At 32.7% G+C, this 25,919-nt stretch overlaps 1 protein-coding gene and 1 pseudogene across 6 annotated transcripts in view; both read left to right on the forward strand.

The window, feature by feature from the left end:
* The window catches only part of C2CD5 (C2 calcium dependent domain containing 5), an 87,773-nt gene that overhangs the window by 5,836 nt on the left and 56,018 nt on the right, over nt 1-25,919 (forward strand). For 4 of the 6 annotated variants that reach the window (XM_045829197.1, XM_045829199.1, XM_045829198.1 and 1 more), the window contains exons 3-9: nt 4,252-4,338; nt 7,641-7,812; nt 10,546-10,641; nt 13,114-13,269; nt 14,737-14,935; nt 19,970-20,121; nt 25,301-25,386. In XM_045829197.1, the coding sequence (XP_045685153.1) occupies nt 4,252-4,338; nt 7,641-7,812; nt 10,546-10,641; nt 13,114-13,269; nt 14,737-14,935; nt 19,970-20,121; nt 25,301-25,386 (948 nt within the window). Of the gene's footprint in view, nt 1-4,251; nt 4,339-7,640; nt 7,813-10,545; nt 10,642-13,113; nt 13,270-14,736; nt 14,936-18,911; nt 19,007-19,969; nt 20,122-23,503; nt 23,696-25,300; nt 25,387-25,919 lie in introns of those variants that run through there. The other 2 variants (XM_045829201.1, XM_045829202.1) reach the window with 2 other exon arrangements.
* Nucleotides 10,890-11,591, forward strand: LOC123812527 (annotated as a pseudogene).

Below are 25,919 nucleotides of genomic sequence, written 5' to 3' on the forward strand. Positions count from 1 at the left end.
ATCTAGGATTCTATGTTCATGGTTTTTTACAAGCAATTTTAAGTTCTACCACCACATTTTAGAGAAACTCAAACTGGCAGTTACAGACAATACGTTATGGATGTGGTTTAGACAAAAAAAAAAGATGTATAACTCTAAAAAATGAATCCTTACTCAGTCTTACATTAAAAGAGAGAGGAATGAGCCCTGGCTGGTGTGGCTCAGTGGATTGAGCACCTGCTTGTAAACTGAAAGGTCGCAGGTTTGGTTCCCATCAGGGCACATGCCTGGATTGGTGGCCAGGTCCCCAGTTGGAGGGGCGTGCTAGAGGTGACTGATGTTTCTCTCACATTGATGTGTCTCTCTCTTTCTTCCTCCCTTTCCCTCTCTCTAAAAATAAATAAATAAAATATTTTTTTAAAAAAGAGAAATGAATATTTGTATTTTATTTTAATGTTTACTGTTTACATTATTTTTAATGATTCTTTGATTTAACCAAGTTATTTGATTAATCCATCAAATACCAGTGCTGACTGTGTCAGCTGAGGGAATTTCTACAATATGTGAGGCATCCAGGAAGCTAGTGAAGACCAAGTAGTATTTAAAGATGATTATTCTTGCAGGAATCTCAAGGATGAATGGGATGGGATCCTGTATAAGGGAAGTATTAATGGAAATACATTCTGGTATTAAGGTGTATGTTACAAACTGTTGTGCTAAACTTCATGATCATTTTGTGTTTATCCAGGAGCCTTTGAGGGAGCAGGGAGAGGAAAAGAAATGAATATTAAATGGGTAGTTTCTATGTATCAGACATTTTGCTAGGTCTCTCCATGCACGATCTCATGTAATGCTCACAGCAGCCACTCTTTTCAGAGGAGGAAGCAGCTTTAAGTAACAGGTTAAATAACTTTCTCGAGGTAATTTAGTTAATGAGTGGGGAAAGAGGATGCTTGTACTTTACTAGGGAATCTCATTTAAGTCTCTGATGTTCTTTAATAAAGTTGTTAAGCATTCACTTAATTGCTGAGTAGTAAAATCTCCTTTGAATTAAATAAGACCAAATGGACTGTGATTCTTCTTTAGAAGAAGGGGAATCATCACAATGTTGGCAAAATATACACTCTAGCCTTTTTCTTGTTTTGAAGTCTTGGTTTTTGTTTTGTTTAATGCAATGTGGGGACTATCGTATCTTTACTGTGCCTAGAATGGACAGTTGACAAAAAAAAGGGAGGGGGAGGAAGAAAGAAACAAAACCCTGCAATATAGTCCTACAATATAGGGGGATAAAACTAAAGGGAGTTTTAAATTAGAACTTGAAAAGTGATATGCTGTGTTTGGCAATTGAGCCAAAATCCTTAAGTACATTGGCTTTTGAATTGTTTTATAAATTCTAACTACATTTTACTTCATTAACTACATTTTACTTCAAATAAAGCAGTTTTTAAGTAAATTAGACATTAAGTATTTCTTTGATATTTTAAATATTGACATGTAATGAAAATTAAATTAGTAAATGAGCAGTAAGCTTGATTCTTCTGAGGTTTCCTTTCCCCTAATTGTTTCATTTCTTCAACATTTGTGATTTAAATTTTTAAAAAATTATACAAGAAATACCCAGCTCCCATTACAAAAGATTTGAATACTCAGAAGTAAAGCATGAAAGCTCCTTACTTCTTTCCTTCTATACTGCACTGTATGTCTATACCCTTCTGATCCCTTCTCCAGAGATAATTGCTGTCAGTCGCATATTCTGCTACTTGGATTTTTTCAGTGGTATTTCATTAACATTTTCCCATGACAGTACATATAATCAACTTTACTTTTTAATAGGATTCTTTAGTTATTTATTTAGTCACTTTCCTGTTGAATGACTATTTAGTATTTTGTATATTTTTTGCAGGGAGGATTTCTTATGTGAAAGTAGTTCTTTAGGATAAAATCCTGGAAGTGGATCCAGAAATCTATAATTTGAATCAAAATAAAGTTTTTGTCATTTGTATTTTACTTTTAGTGTTTTTGAAAGTTAAAATAATACTTTAAAAAATAGGTAGTATATGTTCATGATTCAAAATCCAAAAGGTACAAAATGCATCAGCCTCTCAATGTCTTTCCTTTAACAAAGCTGTCTGTTCTGTTCTTTGTAGTGGCCACTGATGACATTTCTTGTATATCCTTCCAGAAATAATCTGTGCATATAAAGGCATATTTTATATGTCTTATTCTGTCATATTTATCTTTGCAAATTATGCAGTGCACCCTGTTCTGCAGTAGAAAGATATATTGTGGACATTGTTCCACACCAGAAGTTGGAGAACTCCTTTATTTTTCTATGTAGGACTGCATTGTATGGCGTTACCATATTTAATTTAACCAGTTCCAAACTGATGGACATCTAGGTTGTTTCCAATCTTTTGCTGTTATAATGTTGCCTATATACATTGTATATACATTGTATACCTGAATTTAAAGGATATAGGCATTTAAAATTTGATGTTACATTGTCTAACCGTAGTGTAGAGATTGTTTTAATTTACACTCACACCAGCAGAGTATGAGAGAGCCTCACTAACCCTGTTTCCAAACTTTTTGATCTTTGCCAACCTAGTAAGTAAAAATGTTGTTTTAGTTTGTATTTCTCTTAGTGTGAATGAGGTTAATCATCTTTTGACATATTTAAGACATCTGTTTTTCCATTTCTTTGGTTTGTCTGTTCATGTCTCTTGCCCATTTTTTTGTTGGTTTGTTGATCTCATTGGTTTGTAGGAACTCATTGAAAATGGGATAAAGTAGCTTTTTGTGATGTATTTTGTACTTTTCCTCGGTTTCTTATTTATCTTTGATTTTATCAAATTCCTTATCATGTAAGAAGTTATTATTTGTATATAATTTTTAAACTTTTTATCCTCTAGCCACAGTGTCTAGGTACCATATGGTTGGAATCATTCCTGATAATTCTAATTGAATGATATAATAACTAGAAAAATATATAGAAGATAAAAAACAGTTTTGGATATTTTGCTCTTAGAAAATTTCCTAGACTGATTAAACATTAATATCACACCAAAAGTAGAATTATAGGTCAAAAAGTAAAGGAGATACTATAGGTTATCTGATTGAACCAGCATTTCCTAAGTGTCTGCAGTGTGCAAAACTCAGTGCTGGGCACTGTGATAAAGTGGGCATAACCTTTAGTGAATTCTGAGGTTAGGGAAGGTACCATGGTGATAACTGACAGAATTAGGGGAGAGTTGAATAGACTAAATTTATGGAAGGTAAGGCAATCTAGGAAGTAGTTGCCTAGCTATTTTGCTCCTAGGCTTCCTGACCACTTCTCAAGTCCCCTGAAGTTTTACAATTTTCATTCTGGGCTGGAGGCAAGTCCCAGGGATTTAGTCTGCCTTCCACCACCTTTGTTTCCTCCTTGTTAATTTTGGATCTTTGCGACTTCATGTTTGCCAAGACTGCCATGAAATTAGATAGTCTCTTCATCCAACCCCTTTCATTGTCCCTAAAGAAAAGAACATAAAACTCTTAATGAGCGCCATTTATTGCTGATCAGTGTGTGCACACAGAGAAGAAATTTAAAAATAATATGGGGAAGTTAGAAAATACAACCAGTACATTTTTATTACTGAGTTCTTGTAAAGATGGGCTGTCTCTATATTTCCTTGCTGAGATGGTAAGAGAAAGTTAGCCTTTCACCTACTGATTTTATTTTTACTTGTTCTCCACCCTTAAACTTTCTCTTTTGTCTGGGTTTCTATTTAGTGAAGGGCATACCGATTCCTTCTCCATACTGATATAATGGTCTATGTTTTAGTTTTCTTTTAGTGCTAGTGACGCAGAACAATGTGTAATCCCTAGTACCAGGTATAGTCTATAAAATTATCTGGAACAGCCCAGGCTGGCGTGGCTCAGTGGATTGAGCGCTGGCCTGTGAAATAAAGGGGTGCTAGTTCTATTCCCAGTCAGGACACATGCCTGGGTTGTGGGCTAGGTCCCCAGTAGGGGGCATGTGAAAGACAGCCACACATTGGTGTTTCTCTCCCTCTACTTCTCCTTCCCTTCCCTTCTATCTAAAAATAAATAAATTAAATCTTAAAAAAAATAAAATTATCTGGAACATTCATTCTTCTTTTTAAAAGGCTTAGGGGATAGTTATCTTTTTCCCCCTCCACAGTTAAACCTCCCATGACTTGGCTGACATTAAGTTTTATTTGTATTCACATATTTGATATCTGTATTTTATTATTTCTTGTTTGTTTTTAGGTAAAATTTGGTAATACTACCTTTAAAACAGATGTGTATCTCAAGTCCCTTAACCCTCAGTGGAACTCGGAATGGTTTAAATTTGAGGTAAGTTCTTAAATGTCAGCATTGTTAGTGTGGTTTCTTTTAGATGACCCTTTTCCCCAGGAATGATAGAGTATTTTATAATTTCAGGTATGGCAGCTTTCCTATGCCATACAAATATTTTTTAGGAATATTGAGTTTTTTAAAAAATATGTTACAGTTAATAAAATATAAATGTATGAGCAAGAGAACCTAGATTAAAAAGGCATATTATTATAATTTTCTCTGAATTTTAGCACATATCAGAAATCACTTGATAATAATGTACAGATTTTTCAAAATTTGTTAAATTGTGGTAAAATATTTATCATAAACATTGCCATTTTAACCATTTTAACATGTACAACTCAGTAGCATTAATTACATTCACAGAGTTGTACAATCACCACTGTTTCCAAAACTTTTTCATCACTCCACAGAAAAACTACTCATTTAACAATAACTCACCCGCCTGTGCTCTCCCCTAGTCACTAGCCTCTAGTGACTTCTAATCTACTTCCTGTCTCTTTGAATAGTGTTACCTATGTTAGGTATTTCATTAAGTGGAATCATAACTATTTTTCCTTTTGCATCTGGCTTCTTTCACTTAACATATGTTTTCAAGGTTCATCCATGTTGTAGCATATATTAGAATTTTATGTGTCCAAATAACATTTCACTGTACGTATATACCACATTTTGTTAATCCCATTTACCTGTTGATGGACATTTGCGTTGTTTCTGCCTTGTAGCCTTTGTGAATGATGCTGCAGTGAGGCTGGTATACAAGTACGTGTTTAAGTCTCTGTTTTAAGTTCTTTTGCGTATATACCTGAAGATGGCAGGGCTGGGTCGTATGGTCCATTCTACATTTAGCGTTTTGAGGAACCACCAAACTGTTTTCCACAGTGGCTGTGCCATTTTACTTTCCCACCAGTATGTATGAGAGTTCTAATTTTTCAATGTCCTTGTAAACACTTGTCATTTTTTAAAATACGCAAGCCATTCTAGTAGGTCTGAAATATTTGCAGTATAATTTTAATGTACATTTTTATTATGAATGACTAACTTAAGATTTCTTATGGCCAAGGCCTTTGCATTTCTTTTACTTTGAATTATTGCCTCATATTTTAACCCCCCAAGGAAAATATTTAGATCACGGAGATAGAGTTCACAGGACTTGGTGACCAACTTACTATAAAGAATGTAGATAAAAGTGGTTTTTGGTTTTGATTTGCATTGCCCTAATTACTAATATTGTTGAAAATCTTTTCATGTGCTTATTGGCTGTTTGTATATCTTTGGAAAACTGCTTATTCAAGTCCTTTGCTCATTTTTTTAATTGGGGAGTTTATCTTGTTGTAGAAGTGATTTTAAAATATTCTATTAAGCTCTGATCATATATTTGAATGGCAAATATATTCTCACGTTCAATAGCTTGTCTTTTCACCTGCTTGATAATTTCCTTGGATGTACAAAAGTGTTTAATTTTAATTTATTTATTTTTCTTTTGTTACTCATGCTTTTAGTGTCAAGTCAGGGGACCTATTGCCAAATCTGAGGTCAAGAAGATTTACCCCTATGTTTTCTTCTAAGAGATTTTTGGTTTTAGCTCTTATATTTTGGTTTCACCTCTTAAAATAGGTGAATGAGTATACACAAAAAAACATTAGTTAGAGATTAGAGGCACATCTTTGGAGAAGTGGTTAACAGCTTAGTTTATGATTCTTTTCCTTTCATTAAATAATAGACAATGCAGTAGTGGCAGGAAGACTGCCTTTGATGACAGATGATTCTGAATGGATTGGAATACAAAACAATCATTTCATTTTAACATTGTATGAATGGAAATTTTCAAATACACACAGAATTAGACAGATTACTGTAGTGAGCTACTTAGCTGTCACCTACCTTTACCTTTACTTACCAAAGTTGTCTTCATTCTGCTGTTCTTTTATCTGTTATCAAAACCCCATTTTTTTGTGGGGACATTGCAGGAATATTTTATGGAAATTTTATCCACAAATTTTAAATATACTTGTCTTATAGAAGATCTCCTTTCAAAAAACAAGTCATCAAGTCATATACTTTAATTCTTATAATAATCTTCAGAGTCTGGATTGTTAGCCTAAAATCAGCAAGAAATTAAACAGGGGATGGGAAAAGGCATAATGTTTCATAATTAAATTTAAAAAATTTAACCAGAGTTTCAGGATTTCAGAGATGTCACTTGGCTATAGTGTGTATTAGGAAGGTATAGCAATTTCAGTTCACCACAAAGTCAGTCTCCATTAACACTGTGGGATACCTGCTGTAACGGTAAACCCTCATAGACCATATGTAATAAGTGTAGTGTTTTAGTTACAGGAAATAATCCTCTTGTGTTCTGTCCCACTTTTATTACTATCTATAATATTGTGTACCATTTAGCCACTATATTTGATGAGGATTACTGGTAAATTAGAGGATGACAGCCAAAATAGTGAATGTGTCTTCCATGAGGGTTTTTATTTTTTGCCTTGTTTTCTGTCTTAGTTTGGGCTGCAGTAACATAATACCATAGACTGGGCAGCTTAAACAATAGCATATATTTCTCACAGTTATGGATGCTGGGAAGTCTGAGATCAGGGTACCATCATGGCTGGGTTCTGGTGAGGGCCCTCTTTCTCATTTACAGATGGTCATTTTCTTCTTGTGTCCTTGTTTGGTGAGGGGGAAGAGATAATCTCTCCTTGTGTTTACTAATAAGGATATTAATCTCATTAATAAGGGCTTCACCCTCATGACCTAATTTTCTCCAAAAGGCCCCCATTTCCCAGTGCCATCACATTAGGGATCAAGGCATCAACATTGTATTTTCGGGGTGGGGGGGTGGCACAAAGATTCAATCAGTTGTATTATAGTCCCTGTCTTTTGCATAGTGCTTGGCACACAATAAGTGCATGATAATTAGGAAGTAAGTAAAAGAAGGAGAAAGAGAGGGTAAACATTTACTTTATGAATTTAGTTTATGAACATATGTTATTTTTTCTTACAAATAATGTTCATTTTGCTTACAGTTTCATTCTCTGAAATTGCTCTTAGAAATTATGGTGTCATTGTGCTCATTAGCATCCTTAGTCTGTAGATAACATGTAAACTTTATTACGACATTCCTAAAGCATTTTTGCTGGGTACCATTGGTAGAGTAGTAAAACACAGGATAATATGTATGTGAATTGGATTTCCCCCCAGAAATAAGTAATCATTTACATTTGCTATATGTGTACAGTTATAGTAATGAAGATCTTTAAATTATAAGATTTAATTTTAAGGTACACTTTTAGGTGGATGATGAAGATTTACAAGATGAACCTCTACAGATCACAGTTCTTGACCACGATACTTACAGTGCAAATGACGCCATTGGTAAAGTCTACATCGATATTGACCCTTTACTCTACAGTGAAGCTGCAACGGTCATCTCAGGATGGTTTCCAATTTATGACACCATCCATGGTAAGGAGTATATTTTAAGAAAGTAAATCACAATCTTTTAAATTTATCCTGAAAATTTTTGTGAAACCATTGGTGGTTTTAGGGGGTTACACGGTGATGGGCAGAAGCTTGACTTGGGGTGGCGAGCACACCATCAGTGAACAGATGATGTGTTGGAGAAACAGTTCTCCACCTGAAAACTATAAATTTTGTTAACAACTAGTATCGCCCCAATGAATTCAATAAAAAGAAAGAAAACAGGAAAAATTAAATCTTTAAAAGATGTCATCTTTTTAGACATAGTAATCAAGTCTTGTTGGTAGAATTGTTTCTTTTTTTATATATAATTTTTTTAAGATTTTATTTATTTATTTTTAGAGAGGGAGAGGGGGGAAAAAGAGAGAGAGAGAAACATCAATGTGCGGTTGCTGGGGGCCATGGCCTGCAACCCAGGCATGTGCCCTGACTGGGAATTGAACCTGTGATGCTTTGGTTCACAGCCCATGCTCAATCCACTGACCTACACCAGCTAGGGCAAATTGTTTCTTTTCTGAACATAATTGAAAGAATTTTCCAAGCTAAATTTGTACATTATGGAAAGTAAAGGCATTATTTAAAAATCATCTCATATTTGTAATCTATGTTTCTAAAAACATATTTTCAAACTGTATTTCATTAAGCTAGACATTATAGAGATTTGTAAAATGTAACACAGGGTTACTCTAGTTATTCTCTTGTCTTTCCAAATATATTTTTATAAAAACCATTGCTTATATTAACAAAGATTTATCATTATTTTAAATGGAATAAGAAGCAAATATTTTTTAAATTTTATTTATTTATTTTTAGAGAGGTAAGGGAGGTAGAATGAGAGAGAGAGAGAAACATCAATGTGCGGTTGCTGGGGGCCGTGGCCTGCAACCCAGGTATGTGCCCTGACTGGGAATCGAACCTGCGACACTTTGGTTTGCAGCCCGTGCTCAATCCACTGAGCTATGCCAGCCAGGGCAAGAAGCAAATATTTTTTTAAATTCTCAATTTTAATTTATAATGTGGTAAATATTGGTAGCTATAAGTCACATATACAACACCTCTGTGACATTCTCAATAATTTTTAAGATGCAAAAGGGTCCTGTGATTAAAACGTTTGAGAACTGCTAGCCTAAAGAAACGCTGTCGTTTTAGAAGGGCAAATGGACCTGAAAGGAAGTAGCAGATGCTCTTGAATCTTTCAGTCTTGAATCTACCGTCTTGAATCTACCGTCTTGAATCTTTCTGCCTATTTTACATTTTTGACCTGGCTATTCCACTGATAGTCATTTATTATAAGGAAGTAAGATGTTTGCTGAGATACGTATATTTAACTGTAATGTTACTTATATTCCATTATTATTTACTAATGTTTAAATTTGTAAAAATAAGTTGCAAAATAGGATTTACTTAAATAATTTAGAGCATAAATAAACCATAACTTACACAGCCAGAGCTAAAGCATGTTTTCATAATATAATGGCATAAGGAAGTGTGCATGAGGTATTATGAATTGCAACATCCAGACTATAAAACATTGTAGAATGATCCCAATTTATTTAGAAACAAAAGAATTGTGTATATGTAATGTTATTGGTGGAATACATGATAAAATGTATATCCTTGAATGTTTTTATTTCTGGACTGTAATCCTATTTTTTCCTCTTTGTCCTCTTTTTCTTTTTTCCATACTTTTTACATTGTATAGAGGGTGAGATAAAGTAGGTTTACAGATGTTCATATGAAAAATAATATTAATAATAAATAATAATACAAGAATAAACCCTGTTTTGTGTACTCACAACTTGTGAACTTAATTTTGTTCCACCCTGTATGTATCATCTTTGTAATCAGGAAATAAAATCTATTCAAATGTTATATTACCAATTTAAAAAAGCTACTGGAGAATTAATCTGGGCTTGGATTAAAGGCAATAGCTATATGAATGAATGAATTTTTTAAATATATTATATTCAATATTGCTTATTGTTGGTTCAATATGGGTCCTTTATTAGGAACATAATCTGTTATTTAAGTGGGTAAATGAACAATTCACTTTTCTTAGAGGGATTCGTCCATAAGTATGAATTTAATAAGAAGTCAGGACAGACAAGTAAATACATTTAATAAATGTTTAGAGGTAGAGGCTGGGTCATTTTTATTTGTTAGCTCATCTTCTAAAAAAACTTAGCTTATTTTAACTTTTCCTGTATATTCATTGAAAAGAATAAAAATTCATTTGTGTTAAATCAGATTCTTGCATTAGTTGATAAGAGCATTTACTCTGGGATAATAAAGATCTGACCTTTAATCCTGGCTTTACCACTTACTAGCTAATGACATATAAATTATTTAACTTTTGTTAAACTTTAGTTTTTGCCCCTGTAAAGTGGGATACTAATACTATAGAAATTACCTTACTGGGTTGGTGTGAACACTATGAGATAGTACTTGTAAAGCATTTAGAATATTGTCAGTACTCAGCAAAAGTTACTATCATCGATTTCAATGGTACTCTTTTCCAGTTTGATTGGTTCAGATAAGTGGAGATTTGTAGTAAAAATGAACATTATTCATTTTTTAATGTGAAAATAATTAGCAAACAAAGCATTGCTGTTATGTTTGATACATTATTTTAAAATCTTTAGTTGGCATTTATTTGCTTGATTATTTAAGTATACTTTTTTTTAAGGTAGAAACTTGATTTTCCTTTTGAAATTATAGGTATTCGTGGGGAAATCAATGTAGTTGTCAAAGTAGACCTCTTCAATGATTTGAATCGATTTAGGCAGTCGTCATGTGGAGTCAAATTCTTTTGCAGTAAGTAAATACATTTTATTACTCATTAAACAAGAAATTTAATAATTGATAAATATGGAAAATCAAATTAATATTTTAGAAGGCTAATGGAAAGTCTATTATACTTTGGTTTTAATGCCAAAGAGAAAATTGTTAATTTTTCAGAAACAGTTGTTGTAGTTCTGGGGACTACTTACCTGATTTTAAAGTGAATATCTAATTTTTTACAAGTTCATACGAATGGTTATTAGAAAAATTCAGTGGGGCACATGTGTGCACCCGGTCGTCACAGCAATGCCTGTGGCCCACAGGCAGACTGTCCGGCTGAGCCCCACTGCAGCCCCTTCTCCAGCTTCTACTCCAGCTCTCCCAGCCTGTCAGCATGGTTAAAGGGAATAACATTACACGTTGCTGGTAACAGCCACTCAGTGCCGCAAAAAGAGTGCCAGGTGAAGATTTTGGGGTTTTCCCCAGAATTTGAAATAATCTACATATTAATGAAACAACTTAACCTCATTCACTTTTAAACCTTATGTTTCATGGTATTGGGCCTGAAGGTGGAGAACTGTTCTTAAAGCATTACATAAGAATAAAACTCAGAGATACCTAAGAAGGACTGGAAACAAGATGGAAAACAAAAGTAGAATGTTTTTTTATGCTTCAATGCTACAAATTAATGTATCCTTAGAGAATTAGATCTGGGTGCCTTTCATTTGAGAAGGTAAAAAAAGTGTGATAACATTTGTTACAGACCTAACTCAAAATGATACAATGAAGGGAATATACTTACACTGACCTGTACTTTGTGGTGAACAAGACGAGTCAACAGCTCATGTAGGCCACATATTAAAAGAAAAATCACTGGCTTATTGAACTACATATGTCTAAGCATGATATAAAAAATTGGTATAAAATAGTGATGTGAGGCACTGTATCTAAAGAGTACCTTGATATCCATTGGTTGTCATTAGTCAGCAACAACATAGAAGGAGAAAGACTTGTTGCACTTTCTCAATGAAAACAAATCCCATACCTTCTAATATCTGCATTTGGAGAAACAAAGTTGATGAGGCTACATGTGTGGAATTTTCAGACTTCATTCAAATGGGCTGTCTAATACAATACAGATGTGGACCCTTTTGTGGTGAATGGACTTAAGTATATCTTGCGGAAGTCTCCAGTGGCATTAAAAGCCAAAATTAGTGGATACCAACCTATGGAGAAGCTTGTAGCCACTCATCAAATACAGGTTTTACTTTTGTATCAGCAGGTCAACATCTATGAAAAACAAGATAAAAAATAACTGTCACATATTCTGTTACTTCACAGAGAATAATATTTTGTTGGCTGTTACATTTTTCTTTTTTTAAAAAATACTTTATTTATTTATTTTTAAATAGAGAGGAAGGGAGGGGAAAGAGGGAAACATCAATGTGTGGCTGCCTCTTACATGCTCCCTACTGGGGGCCTGGCCCGCAACCCAGGCATGTGCCCTGACTGAGAATCGAACCAGCAACCCTTTGGTTCCCAGGCTGGCACTCAATCCACTGAGCCACACCAGCCAGGACTAAATTTTTCTATCATAAGTTAGAACAGGTTACTTTGGTCAAATGTGGATATGACTGTATTAAACTTTGCATAACTGTTAAAAAGAAAAAAAATCCAGTGGTATTTTACTCTGGTACAGGACACTAAAAGATAGGAGTGGAGCACTACAGGCAATCACTGTGGTGCTACCAAAAACTACATAGGGTTCTACAGGTGTGGAGCCCCATCAATACCAAGCAGTATGGGTTAGAATTGAGTAGTTTGGGCAATTCACAGCTAGTTTGGATTCATAGTGTGGAAAAATCCTGAGCCATTAACTTCAAGGCGCAAAGGTCTATGTTAAGAAACTAGTTGGGTGTAGATGTTCTCAGGTTTTCCCCTTTTTGAATCTGACCAGATCTTAATTAAATCCAATGACATTTGGTGTTTTACATATTAAATGAGTCTGTTAGGTAGTGCAGTGACTACTGAACCATGATTATTAAAAACTGAAGGGCTGCATTACTCCTCAGATTATGTCAGAAAGGTTTGAGTTTTGAGACTGGTGTACAGAACTTTTACATAGGGCTTTGAAAAAGTAAAGTTTTTTGTATATATTATCTGCTTTTTACCTGTTTAGATAATAATCAGCCAGCTGTCTTTAATTTTGATTTTTTTGTGCTTTGTATTAAATGCTGTTTAAGAAGTCTTAGCTATTTTCTAAATTATAAAAGTACCATTTATATCCATTACGCTTACATGGGAAAAAATGAGAGGGCTCACAAAAGAAACTGATTATTTTAAGAATTAAAAAGAAACTTAGAAGACTGGTTAATTGGAAATATTATTATATTTGCATTTTAGATTATCACAGCAAAAGATGTTTTTGTACTATATATCCAAAAGTTAAGAACTTAGTTGTACATTTTTTAAAAATTGAATTTAACCTTGTGATTCTTTTAACAGCAACATCTATTCCAAAGTGCTACAGAGCTGTAATAATTCACGGATTTGTAGAAGAACTTGTGGTCAACGAAGACCCAGAATATCAATGGATTGATCGAATTCGTACACCAAGGGCATCAAATGAGGCCAGACAGAGACTCATTTCTTTAATGTCAGGTATTTTTTTTTTAAAGCTCCATTACTGATTGCCTTAATACTCCCCAATTTTTTACTTCCTTCTGACATACTACCTCAGATTTTACAATGACAACTGTGAATGGAAAGTGACTGATTCCCTACCCTTGGCTCCTTCCTCCTGAACACATGAATTCCCATCTTGTAACAAGAAGAAATCTAATCAGAAGCTTATAATTCCTTCTTAACTAGGCAGTGAAAGGAAATTGTGCTCATGAAGTGGTATAGTGGAAAGTGCCCTGAGCAAGGAGGTAGGAAACTGGGTTCTAGTTTTTTTCTCTCTAACATTTATTTGTAGTCAGATTTAGGTAATCTAATGCTTTCTGTTCAAATGTTGCCTTTTTGTAGTCCTTCTCTGACAGCTTACAGCTCCTTCTACTCCTCCTTGCCACTTTTACCCAACTACTTTTCTTATTTTTCTTTGAAGAACTTACTTACCATCTAAAATATATGTTGATATGTATATACAGAGTCTGGCACAAATAATGCCCTTTATTTATTACAAAGTCTTTCATTGCAAAATCATAAGCATGTAATTCTGTGGCATAACAATATCACACTCAAACACACCATATGACATTATAGGTGAAATGTTCAAATTAAAGCTATAAATTATTATACCTATATTATTACCCTACCAACCACACTCAAGCAGGCCTTACTTCTGCCGGACCTTGTATATGTGAGCGTATATATACTTACACATTCATACATACATACATACTAGACAATAAATAAGTATAAATATTTATATTTAATAAAGTTATATCTTTAAATATATATTTGTACTTCCATTATATTTATATTTATACTTACATTACTTATATATAGTTTATTTTATATATAAGCTATAATTTATACTTATATTACTATTAAATTAATTATATTAGTTAAAATTTATAGATAAGTATGGATGTGCTATATTCATACTTAATATGTATTACAGGTAATATATTAAATAATACATTTAATTATGTTCTAGTTTATTTATATTTGTATTATATAATATATAATATGTAATGCATAAGTTGTAATTATAATTATGTTAGACTATATTATATGCTATGTATTCTATATGTTATATGTAGTATGCATATTTGTTTACTTGATTTTTATCTGTTTCTTCCACCATTATGTAAACTGCACTAGATTTGGGAGCTTTATCTTTCTAGTTCATCTCTGTATACCTAGCACTTAGAAGAAAGGAGTGCCAGGCACATAGTACACAACCAGAAATTATTTGGTAAATGAATTCATTGACGAGTGAACCTTATCTGCCACATCTGTAAAATGTAGCTAATAATATCTTGTCTCTCTGGCAGTATAATGCTGAACCAGATAACCTTTTAGGTTTCTTTCAAGTTCTAAAAATCCATGATTTTTTAGATTCTTTTAAATTCATGTAATGTGGAGATATAAAGCAGAATGAGTTTTCTTCCTTTTTGGTAGGTGAACTGCAGAGGAAGATTGGCTTGAAAGTGCTTGAAATGAGAGGAAATGCGGTCGTTGGATACCTGCAGTGTTTTGATCTGGAAGGCGAATCTGGTCTGGTGGTACGAGCCATAGGAACAGCATGTACACTGGATAAATTAAGTAGCCCAGCAGCATTCCTTCCTGCATGTAATTCCCCATCCAAAGAAATGAAGGAGTAAGTATGAATCAATGAATTGATCTTAAGGAGCTTGTTTTCTTTTACCTGTACATTTTCATTTGATTTGAAACATTTTGGTAGTGTCGTTCAACGTACATTTTTTTCCTATGGTGATTTTTCTTATCAGAGATGACTATCAACACTTCAAGCTTAAAACTGTTTAAATAGTCCAAATATTTTATTTATAGCCTTAATATGAAATTCAAATAAAATAATATAAAATTAAACTTATTCAGATCTTTAAACTGTGTATCTAAAGCATAAAGTGAATATTTATGTATTATGTGGAATTATTCTTTGGGGAGTCCTTAAAACCCTACACCTGATAATTCGGTTATGCTTATTATTAGCAATATACCATAGAAAGCAGGAAAGATTGACTTGAGCAGGGGTCTCAAACTTGAATGTCTACAGAGGCCAAGTAGTTTATATAAATAATTCGTCATAATTATATAGTTAATAATGGGGACTGTATAAAGCAGATACTGGCAAACATTCTCTGTAAAATGCCAGATAGTAAGTTATTCCAGGTACTGGCTACATAGTTTCTATCTTAGTTTACCAAAAAAAAAAAAAAAAAAGAGTTTGCTGATCCTTAGCTAAAGGAATTTAGGCTCACACATTTTTAAAAAACTGTGTCATCCCACAAAACTTCTGTTGACTGGATTCAGCCTGTGTGGCATCATTCAGCGTGGTGGTGCTGGTGCTGTCAAAGGGAATGTTTGAGACGGAAACTTTCTGTCATGATGAAGGGTGAGGGAGGTGGTCCTGCTGGAGACAAGCTGACTGTTCTGCAAGGCAAGGGACAGCTCTGTGCAGGGAATATGTGTTCCATCCTAAATGCCATTAGTACTTCCATTGAGAATCACTCATCTAGAGATTCTTCTAGATCGAGGGTCAACAAGCTGTTTTGGTAAATGATCAGAAGGTACAGCAACTCTGCTGCTGTCGTGTGAAAGCAGCCATCAACAGTATGCAAATTAACCAGTGCGGTTGTGTTTCAGTAAAACCTACTTCCTAACAAAACAGGTGGCAGGTTGGATTTGTTACTGACCCCTTTCCTGTTTCATCAAGGAGTCAGAATTCTGTTGTCAGAAAACTGAAATGTTTCCTAGTTCACCAGTAGTGAAGAAAGGTTGGCTAGGAAATAATCACAGACTTTTTTTTTAAACAATATTTCTAAAGATTAGATTTTCCTCTTTATTTTAAGTTTATTCTTTTTGTTTAATTATTTCCTTTTTTCTGGCCTTTATTTATTTGGATTAAATTTTGGTCACAAGAGAGAGTACAATAAATTTCCTAATTTTATTTGGAAATATGTTGCAAGTGAAATACATTTTAAATAAATTGGAAGAGTGAATTTCCTTTATATTTCATTTAAAATGTGCCTTCAAAATGTATCAACTGCCTGCTGCTACAGGTAAAGTCAGATTGCAGGAGTAGATTTTGAAGGGAATTCAGATTTTTTTTCGTGTTCCTATAGCAAATTTCAGTAAGGACCTGCATCCCTCTTCCTCCTGCCACCTTCATCTTTATCTGCAACTGACTGAAGGGGTCTGGCTTTTATAGCTGTGATGGCTGAAGTTTCACTTTTTACTAAATTACTTAGTGGAAAGAAAAAGTTATATTACTGTTGGTGCCTTAGAATGATGTATGGGTAGTAGGAGAACATTTGTTGTTGACACTATTGTAGATGTCCCTCTTTTCTCCCTCCCCCTTCTCTCCCTCCACCAAACAGCCCCCACCACACTGTTGTCTGTGTCCATGGGCTTTGCATATATGCATATGTGTTCTTTGGCTAATCTCTTCCACTCCCCCCCCACCCCCCTCCCTTCTGAGATCTGTTTTAGTAATGTAAATCTTGGTTTGTGTAAGTTTTCTCCTTTCTAAGTTTGTTGTAGCCATTTGCCTTTAAATATTCACATTATGAAGAATTTAAGTTGCTTTATTAAGATTTTCTGAAAGACATCTTACTACTTGAGTCATGTTATTTAAAAAAAATAAATAACCTCAATATTCAGGCTGCTTTATTTTAACTAACTTCTTTGTGTTTTTGATAATGAACCAATTTGCATGCTAGCTTAAAATTGTTTTAGGATTCAGTGGATTATAATTATTCTGGTATTTAATTATAACATATTGTTTCTAGACAGGTATTTGATAAAAGGTAGTTTGGATTATGTTCCTGTCTGAATGGATTGATATTAGAAGTGCCACTAGAGTATTTCATGCAAGGAGACGGATAGGAATTAAAACTCCAAGGACACATTATGATGATGCTCCAGTATACTTGGATATTAATGTGATATCATAATTTGAACATTTTACAATGTTCATTTTATTTTATTCATTTTATTTTACCTTTATTAATGGTGTGTTCTACTCCATCAGTTTTTTTTTTTCCTTTTTAGATGCTCAATGTAATGTACAATATAAATATTTTTGGTGTTTCCTAGCTGAACTATCTTGATGGTAGAAAATACATTTACGTATGATTTATTGCTTCTCTGCTTTAGAAAGAAAAGTACTTTCTAAGAGACTTTAGCCATAATTTCTCCTTTGTATGGACTGATAGTCACTTCAACAGAGAAAGAAAAAAGCAAAAGTAAAACCTTATTCAGTTTGTATACAAATAAGTCACCAATGAAATGTTTGATTTTGATCAGTTATGTTAAAAACATTTTAAATTTAAACTAGCAACAGAATCAGAAACATTTGTCCTGTTGTAAAATCAGTGATATTTTCAGAAAGTAGTCTGTAGACCATTGTTGACAATTAATGATAGCTCATGTTTGAGCCTTGACAAATTGTGATTGTTGGGAATGTCTGCTAGCAATGCAAAAGGAGAAATACCAGGAAAAGTTGGGCTGTTGGCCTGCTTGTAATGTGAATTCTAAAAAAATGGGGATATGATAGTTTTTCAGTATATTCACTTATAATTCTTTTCACCTTACTGTGCATAAACAAAGTCAGTGGATAGTGAAATAATTACTAGTATGAAGTCCAGGATTCTTATTTATATAATATACCTTTCTTCCCCATCCAATGTAACTGTGTCCTTTTAGCCAAATTTCTTTGTGAAAATTTGAAATGTTATATATGAATATATACCTGTGTAACTGACTTAAATACATCTATACATGCACATAATGTGGTCTTTTGCAGGTCATAAGTTGATATCTTACAAAATTTAAATTCAGAATATAGTTTTATCTGTTTAAATAACATATTCTGTTTGAGAGAATTAGACAAAAATCATTTATATTGCATTATTAATGTGTTTTTAAAAGCAGTGTTTCCTCGCTTTGCTTTTTTCCCAATGTAACTTGGATTTAAGCTATACACTTGTGCTAAAATCCACAATTTTTATATCCACTTATATCCATTCAGTTCACTTATTTCTCTTTATGCTATCACCTTTCTTATTCTTAAGTACACCTATCTTGATGTTCTAGACAGAAGATTTTGTTAGTAAAACTTTCTTTATGGGAAATATAATTAATTATATCAGCAATTATTCATATCTCAGTTTCAAAGGTAATATAAGAACTTTATATTTGACTTTTCACTTTTATGGGTATTTTCTCCCTAAAATACTGTGTAGTAACCTTTATGGTGATCAAATAATAAACATTTTAAAGCAACTTCTATCCAAATCTTAGTCTTTTTAAAACATTTAATTCTCCTGAAAATTTTGCTTGCTATTTTTCATATTCTAGTCCTAATTTATTAATCTGATCCTTTAAAACTATAACTATATCCTAATGAATGAATACTTAGCTTTTTAAAAAAATTTTCCCAGCTTGTTTTTTTGCATGCTAGGGACTAAAAAAATAATTCCTCTCCCCTAACTAAAGCTCCTTTGAAATTATTTTAACATAACTTTGCTATCTGTTGTATGTATTGTTTTCTTTTCTTCCACTTTGATCAAAAATTCCCTCAGGTCTCCGCTGGTTCATCCTCCAAGCCATGGATGCCGCTCGACTCACAACAGCCCAATTCATACTGCTACTGGCTCACGGCTTACTCAGAACTTCTCTGTGTCTGTTCCCACTCTCATCTATACTGGTACGAGACTGCTGAGACTCTAGCACTGGGGAAGGCAAGCCACGGGCAGAGTGGCTGCAGAGGGCAGGCAGGCAGGTAGTGCAGGCAGGCACCACAAGTCTTGGCTTCCTCCTGAAGAAATCCTGTATTTAGCCACCACAGAGGCTCTAACTACATGGGAGTGAAAGTGTTCTTCCAGTTTCCAAAGTCCCTTCCACAGATCGTCTAAGAACCCTGTCTTGTGTATGTGTACTGTGCATTTTTGGAAGAATCCTCCAGTATATATTTTTGACATTTCAACTAAGGTTAGAATAAAATTTGATGATTAGATTCTAAAGAAAATAGCTACCAAAGCTTCTGATTTGCTCATTTTCTTTATACAAAATTTGTTAAGGTAGGGTCTGTTTCATTCTGTGGAAGAGAGCTATTGGAAAACAGGTAAGCAACTATTGTGCATAAAATGCAATGTTTCTGTGTAGCTGTATTAATTTTCCTCTCTGCTGTGTTTTTAGCTGTGGCACTCTTGATGCTATAGGATAAGGAAACATTTTTCTTTTGACAATATCTGTGTGTGCAAATATAAAAACAATTGTGAATATTTACACACACCATTTGCAGTCTCATCATTTTTTTCTTTTGTAACTTAAAAAAAGCATTGTTTATTTGAAAGTATTTTCAGTCATGTATTTATTTTTTGTTTATTTCTTTTTAAAATATTTTTATCCCTCACCCTTAGTCTGTCATTTCATGCTTTTTTTGCCTTTTTAGTTGGCTTATTAACTATTTCAATGCAGATAATTACTTTTCTGAAGAATGATGAATGGTTAAACAGCAGTTGGTTGACTTTGGCCTCAGACCCAGCTCCACACTTAAGAAATGACTGCTGGCCCTGCCCCAATACATTCCTGGTGTTTGGATCATGCTGCCTTCCATCAAGTCCTTTGGCACATGATTACTTAATATTTTTCCACCTTCTTCTGGCAGGATTCCCTTCAATGAAGATCCCAACCCCAATACTCACTCATCAGGACCCTCCACCCCTCTGAAAAACCAAACTTATTCCTTTTCACCTTCCAAGTCCTACAGTCGACAGTCCTCTTCTTCTGACACAGATTTGAGTTTGACACCCAAAACTGGTAAGGCACCTCCACCCACCTTTTGTTTTTTTCTATTTTTTTTCTAATTTGTTTCTGTTCCTTGTTAGCTTTCCATTCAAGCCTTTTCTCCAGTTTTTGGCTTTTCAGTTAAAAGATAATGTGAATAGTGATCATTTTCAGTTACTACAATTAAAATATAAAAATTTTGTAAAGTTCACAATTACCATGATCAGAGAGCTGCATTTTACTGATTTAATCACAGTATAGATATGAAATCAGGATTTATTTTTGCATGTAGATATTTTTCCTTTCAGGCTTAAATTGAGAGGAATAACATCTTAAATGAACATCTATGTGAATAGAAAGTAACACTAATAACTTGCAATACAATTCCTCATGCAGTATAAGCATCTTGAATTCATTGTTTCTGTTTCTGAATTTATTTGTAAGATTTAATTATAAAAAAATTTTAACATCTAAAGTGGTTATTTTGGAATGCATACATCTGTTAACTTTTTGTTATTTAAAACATTTGTTTTCTCTTGTCTTAGTCTGTATATTAGAAAAGAGCAGCTTTGCTTTACTTATTATTGCCTCTATCTCAGTGTATGAAATTTATAATTTTCCCCTCCTATGTATGTTTTGATAATCTGAGTTTTTATTAATATGGTTTATGATAAAAATGATTAAAAATTAAATTAGTTTTCTACTCCATAAAACAGAATTAACTTATTTAATCATTAAATTATTATTCTTGAGAAAAATAAAAAGTAAAACATTTAAAAGTTAATAGTTTATAATTTTTGTAAATATTATTTTTGTCTGGCAGTTTCCTTGCCAGATTAATTAAAATATTTTGCATAGTTCTTGTGTTATGTTAAATTTATCTTTAATAACCTTATTTTTGTGTTAGACTAGAAATTTATAAAAGGACCTTTGATTTTATGAAGGCAATGTAAAGGAAATCTTATTCTAGAACCAGTGCTACTTCCAAAATAAAGAAAGGGTATTAAAAGAATAAGCCTGTAGATTTAATATCTATTTTTATAAATGTAGTTATTTATATGAGTACTTCTTTGAAAAGAATAGCTTTATTTTTACATATACATAATTATGAGTAACATCTAAATACAATTGATATTTGATAGTAATGGACGTGTTGTCATGTAGCGTTTTAACCATACTCAAATAGTAGGGGTTTTCTTTCTTTTTGTTTTTTGTTATGTTTTGTTTTGTTTTGTTTGTTTTTTAGTAAAGAATGAGATTTTGGCTTTGAATTCATAACAATCAAAATAAGAAAGATTAAAGACTTAGGATAGTATTTGAAGAAAAAGTTTTCTTAAAAGTATTTTTAAAGCTTTGTCTACTGGCTATTTATTTGTGTATTCCAGGACACTTTTAATATTCTTATCTTTATTTTCCTTTGCCATACCACAGATAAACTTTTCAAAGTATTTCTTGGTTTCTGTTTCTTTTTCTTTAATTCACTATAAACACCAAGACTAATGAAGATTGTGAAGTAATAAATTAACTGGACCAGTCTATTCTTTCAGTTTCCTACTTTGCATTCAGTTGTATTATCAAATGAGCACTTTTTTGCATTTTGTTTTCTATCTCCAACTTTTTAGTTTTTTAAAAAATTTATTTATAATATATTTTCATATGTTTCTATATTTTTAAGCCACCTCTAAATAAATTACTTTGTTTTGCCCATAACTATTCACTACCTCATTAACAAATTTATAGGATGTTAGCCATTTTAGTCCTTTGGCTTTCTCATGAACCCCTGAGTATTTTTGAATACTCTGAGGAGCATTCTCATTTCTCATGGAGATTTAAAATGCCAATATTGCCTTAGCTGGTGTAGCTCAGTGTATTGAGCGTGAGTCTGAGAACCAAAGGATCCCGGTTCAATTTCCCAGTCAGAGCACATGCCCGGGTTGCAGGCCAGGTCCCCAGTAGGGGGTGTGTGAGAGGCAACCATAAATTGATGTTTCTGTCCCTCTCTTTCTCCTTCCCCTCTCTCTAAAAATGAGTAAATAAAATCTTTAAGAAGTATATTTAAAAAAATAAAATGGCAAATATGATTGTTCTACAGTTTTTAAAACTGTAGCTTAGTGTGTATTTCATAATTCTCTGCTTTCCAATTTAACTACATCCAAAATCAGTCTTTTGAGAAATAGTGGGTATAGATAAGCTGATTATTATCAATTTATTATATGTAAACTGGGAAGCCAAAAAATAGAATCAAGTTAATAAACCTTAGACTGAGAAAGTTGTTTTTCCATTTGTAGTTAAAGTTATCAGCTGGTTTTCAAATAGCTCTTGTTTTCTTTAGAAAAAAATCATACTGATTTATTTCTGTTGATTCTAATTTTTGATACGTTATGGTTTTATTTTCATATTTTTTCCAAGTACTCAACTAATCACAATGGAGTTTTAGAATGATAGTGTTAGGATATTGATCTTATACCTGCCTAAAGCTAATCTTTACCTTTTTTTTTAAGATTTTATTTATTTATTTTTAGAGAGGGAAGGGAGGGAGAAAGAGAGAGAGAGAAACATCAATGTGCAGTTGCTGGGAGCCGTGGCCTGTAACCCAGGCATGTGCCCTGACTTGGAATCGAACCTGCAACACTTTGGTTCGCAGCCCGCGCTCAATCCACTGAGCTACGCCAGCCAGGGCTTAATTTTTACCATTTTTAGTCAGGCTTTTACCCATGTATGGTTTTTATGATCCAGAGGGTATTTGCCCCTTCAGTACTCAACTCTTTGTAAATGCAAGCAGTACTATGGTCAAATTTGAGTATTTTAAATTTTAGAGGAAAAGAAAAGTATTAATGTCTTGAAGCTGAACAGAAAGAACTTAATATTTTATTTATTCAAAATTAATAATGGCAAATGCTTAACATGGTACTCTTTGTTTTTTTATGGGTATTCAATTTAAATACTCATAAGGGATATGTTTTTTGGTGTGTGTTTGTTTAGTAACATTTAAAGAGCTGTACTTTACCACTTTAAGTGTTTATATTTGAGACAACAAGCTTTTGGCTTTAGAAATTTGTAAAATGCAGCACTTTTTAATCTTATACATTCTTAAGCAAAAGAAGGCAACTATTCTTGACGTGTTTTAAAGAAATCAACTAAAAGTTATTAGAATGGCATAAAATCTTGTGTAACTGATTTAAAAATTTTAAAGAATGCAAAGTTTGTAAAGATTTTGTTCAGTTGTAGACTGTATCCTATTTATATTATGTTGAGTAGATGTCTTGCTAATGTCTTCATATGCTTAGTGTAATTTGTGTATGCATTTTAAAAATCATTTTTACTGTTATGTTTTGGTTCATCATTGCTTTCCTTATCCTGCATTTTCTGATCATCTTCTGAATCTACATCTTTTCTCTACTACTTTCCTCCACAGCACCTTACCCACAGAATCCTAGGATTTACCTGTATCCCAGCTCCCCCTCTCTCTCTTGTGGTTCCCTTCATCTTAGAAAGTCCCGTCTCCTCCTCTCGGAATCTAGCCTTCCCCCTCATCATTCTAGCCTTGTCAGCCCAGTTCTGAGGAAAAGTGTTTCTTTCAGTGAAGAGTTGTTCCTGGCTGCTTCTGGTAGGATCACATTATGTCAGCTTTATAATCCCTTTATTTTGAATCATTTTTGATACTACAAAGAAGTAGTGGGAATTTTATGTAGGATGTACTTGTCATTTTTCTTATTGGCAGACAGATTTAAGGTATTAGCATTATCATGAGAACATGATTGAGGATTACTTGATAGATAATTGTAAATATTCTGCTAAAATTATATATTAAAAAGTAATATGTCTAAGGAAAATAGACATACATATTTACAATTATTATTATGTTCTCATTACTAGAGTTTCTATATTAGATGCTGTACTTTCTTTTCCTTCATACCAACTCTATTCACATTGGACCTGTATCATCACGTTGCTAAACCATATGGTTACATTAGTAAATTATTCTGTTTGAATCAGTTTAAGTCTCATTTGGTAATATTCTTTCATTATCCAGTTTTTTCTGTCTATTGCTTTAATTTTCAAGTTATTCTGCTGTATTTTCTGATATTTCATTTATCTCTACAAAATTATATTTTATTTTATAGCTTTCAATATGCTTCACATAAAGATCTTAGTTTCATTTCTGTGTTTAGTATTGTATAGTCTCTAAAAATCATGTTTAGGTTACTACAAGAAAAATAAATTTCCTTTAAAAAATAAAAGAAAAGAACAGAATGGGACTATACACATGCTAACTGTTGTTTCCTTATCCAAGAACAGCTAAAAATGTAAAAGTAAATTAGTTCCTTTTTAGAGTCATAGTGAATAAGACTATATACTTTTTCAGTTTGAAAGGATAGAATTGAAGTAGTAACTCTAGCTTGCAGAGAACTAGTCTCTCACTAGTCCTCCGCTTTCCGTAATTCTTTGACTGTAGTTGGTCTCTTGGTATTATCAAAAGACTAAAGTTAGGTAGGGAAAGAAATTTAAATTTAAGCCTTTAAAAATACACCTAAGAACTTGGGAAATAAAATTATTTCATTCATAACTGTACATTTGTGATGTGTCTATTACATGTTTGTGATTTTTAGTTTTCAAAAAAATTTATGTTGATTTTTGCAAATGAGTGTGGAAAACTATGTATATTAATATTGTTTTGACATGACTGTTATGTTTAGGAATGGGAAGTTAATGAATTTGACTGTACTTCAAAATTGCCTAAAATTCATGCTCTTTAGAGAGTTTTGGAATATTTGAAATAAGCACAATTAGTGCTTTTCCTTACAATACTTACTTTTAAACAAACATTTAATGTTGCTCTTATTTCTTTTGGTATTCTTAAATTGTTAGTATAAGTAATTAGTACTATCATGATTATTTTTTATTAGAAGACTCAATTTTAAAAATTGAATATTATACAAAAATTCAACACCTTAATTTAGTTAAAAAATAATTTTTAGAACAAATTAAGTTTAAAACTAGCTATGATCAGTAGAACTTTGATATATTGCTTCTAAAATGAACTTTGTGAATAAAATAAAGTAAAATATGTGCTTAGCTACCATCCCAAATACTTTAAACATTTGGATCATTTTAACAGGTTTTGACTCATGATATTTATGAAGATGAATGCAATTAATCTTTCTGCTTCTGTAGTTGTTTTGTTGGTTATTTATGTACTGATGTTCTGTAGGAATGGGAAGTGGTAGTGCTGGAAAAGAAGGGGGGCCGTTTAAAGCTCTTTTAAGACAACAGACTCAGTCAGCATTGGAACAGAGGGTAAGAGTCACTCAACATTCTTTATTCTTACACTGTTAATAAGACTGTATTATCGATCTTCCATGTACTTATTATAACTTATCTCCATACTGATTTTGGTCTTGTTATCTGTAATATTGTAATTTCAAAGTCAAAACAACTGTATTTAAGGAATCAAAGTTATTTGTTTATGAATAATTACTTTTAATTTGGAATAACTCTATAATTATTTTTGTTTTGTCTTCCAGTCTTTTATTAGAAGTAGTCTCTTTGTAGATATCCATTGAATGGTGAAATTTGTTCTAATTTTACATTAAAATTGTAGTATATAAAAGGAAATAATCAGTACTTTTCCAAAAAAAATTTTAGTCATATAATATTAAAATAATTTAGTATATTAACTAGTAATAAAATAATTTAGTATATTTATTTGCTGAGCTCATTTTTATCACTGGATAATCTCCTAGGGGTAAGAAATGCTCAGAGCCTATATTTCTAGAGATTAACATAAATAATGTGGTTGTTGAATATTTGACTACATCTCTTTTAAGTTT

Source organism: Phyllostomus hastatus, unplaced genomic scaffold (genome assembly GCF_019186645.2).
Source record: "Phyllostomus hastatus isolate PE091 unplaced genomic scaffold, TTU_PhHast_1.1 phas_scaffold_93, whole genome shotgun sequence".
Classification (NCBI taxonomy): Eukaryota; Metazoa; Chordata; class Mammalia; order Chiroptera; family Phyllostomidae; genus Phyllostomus; species Phyllostomus hastatus.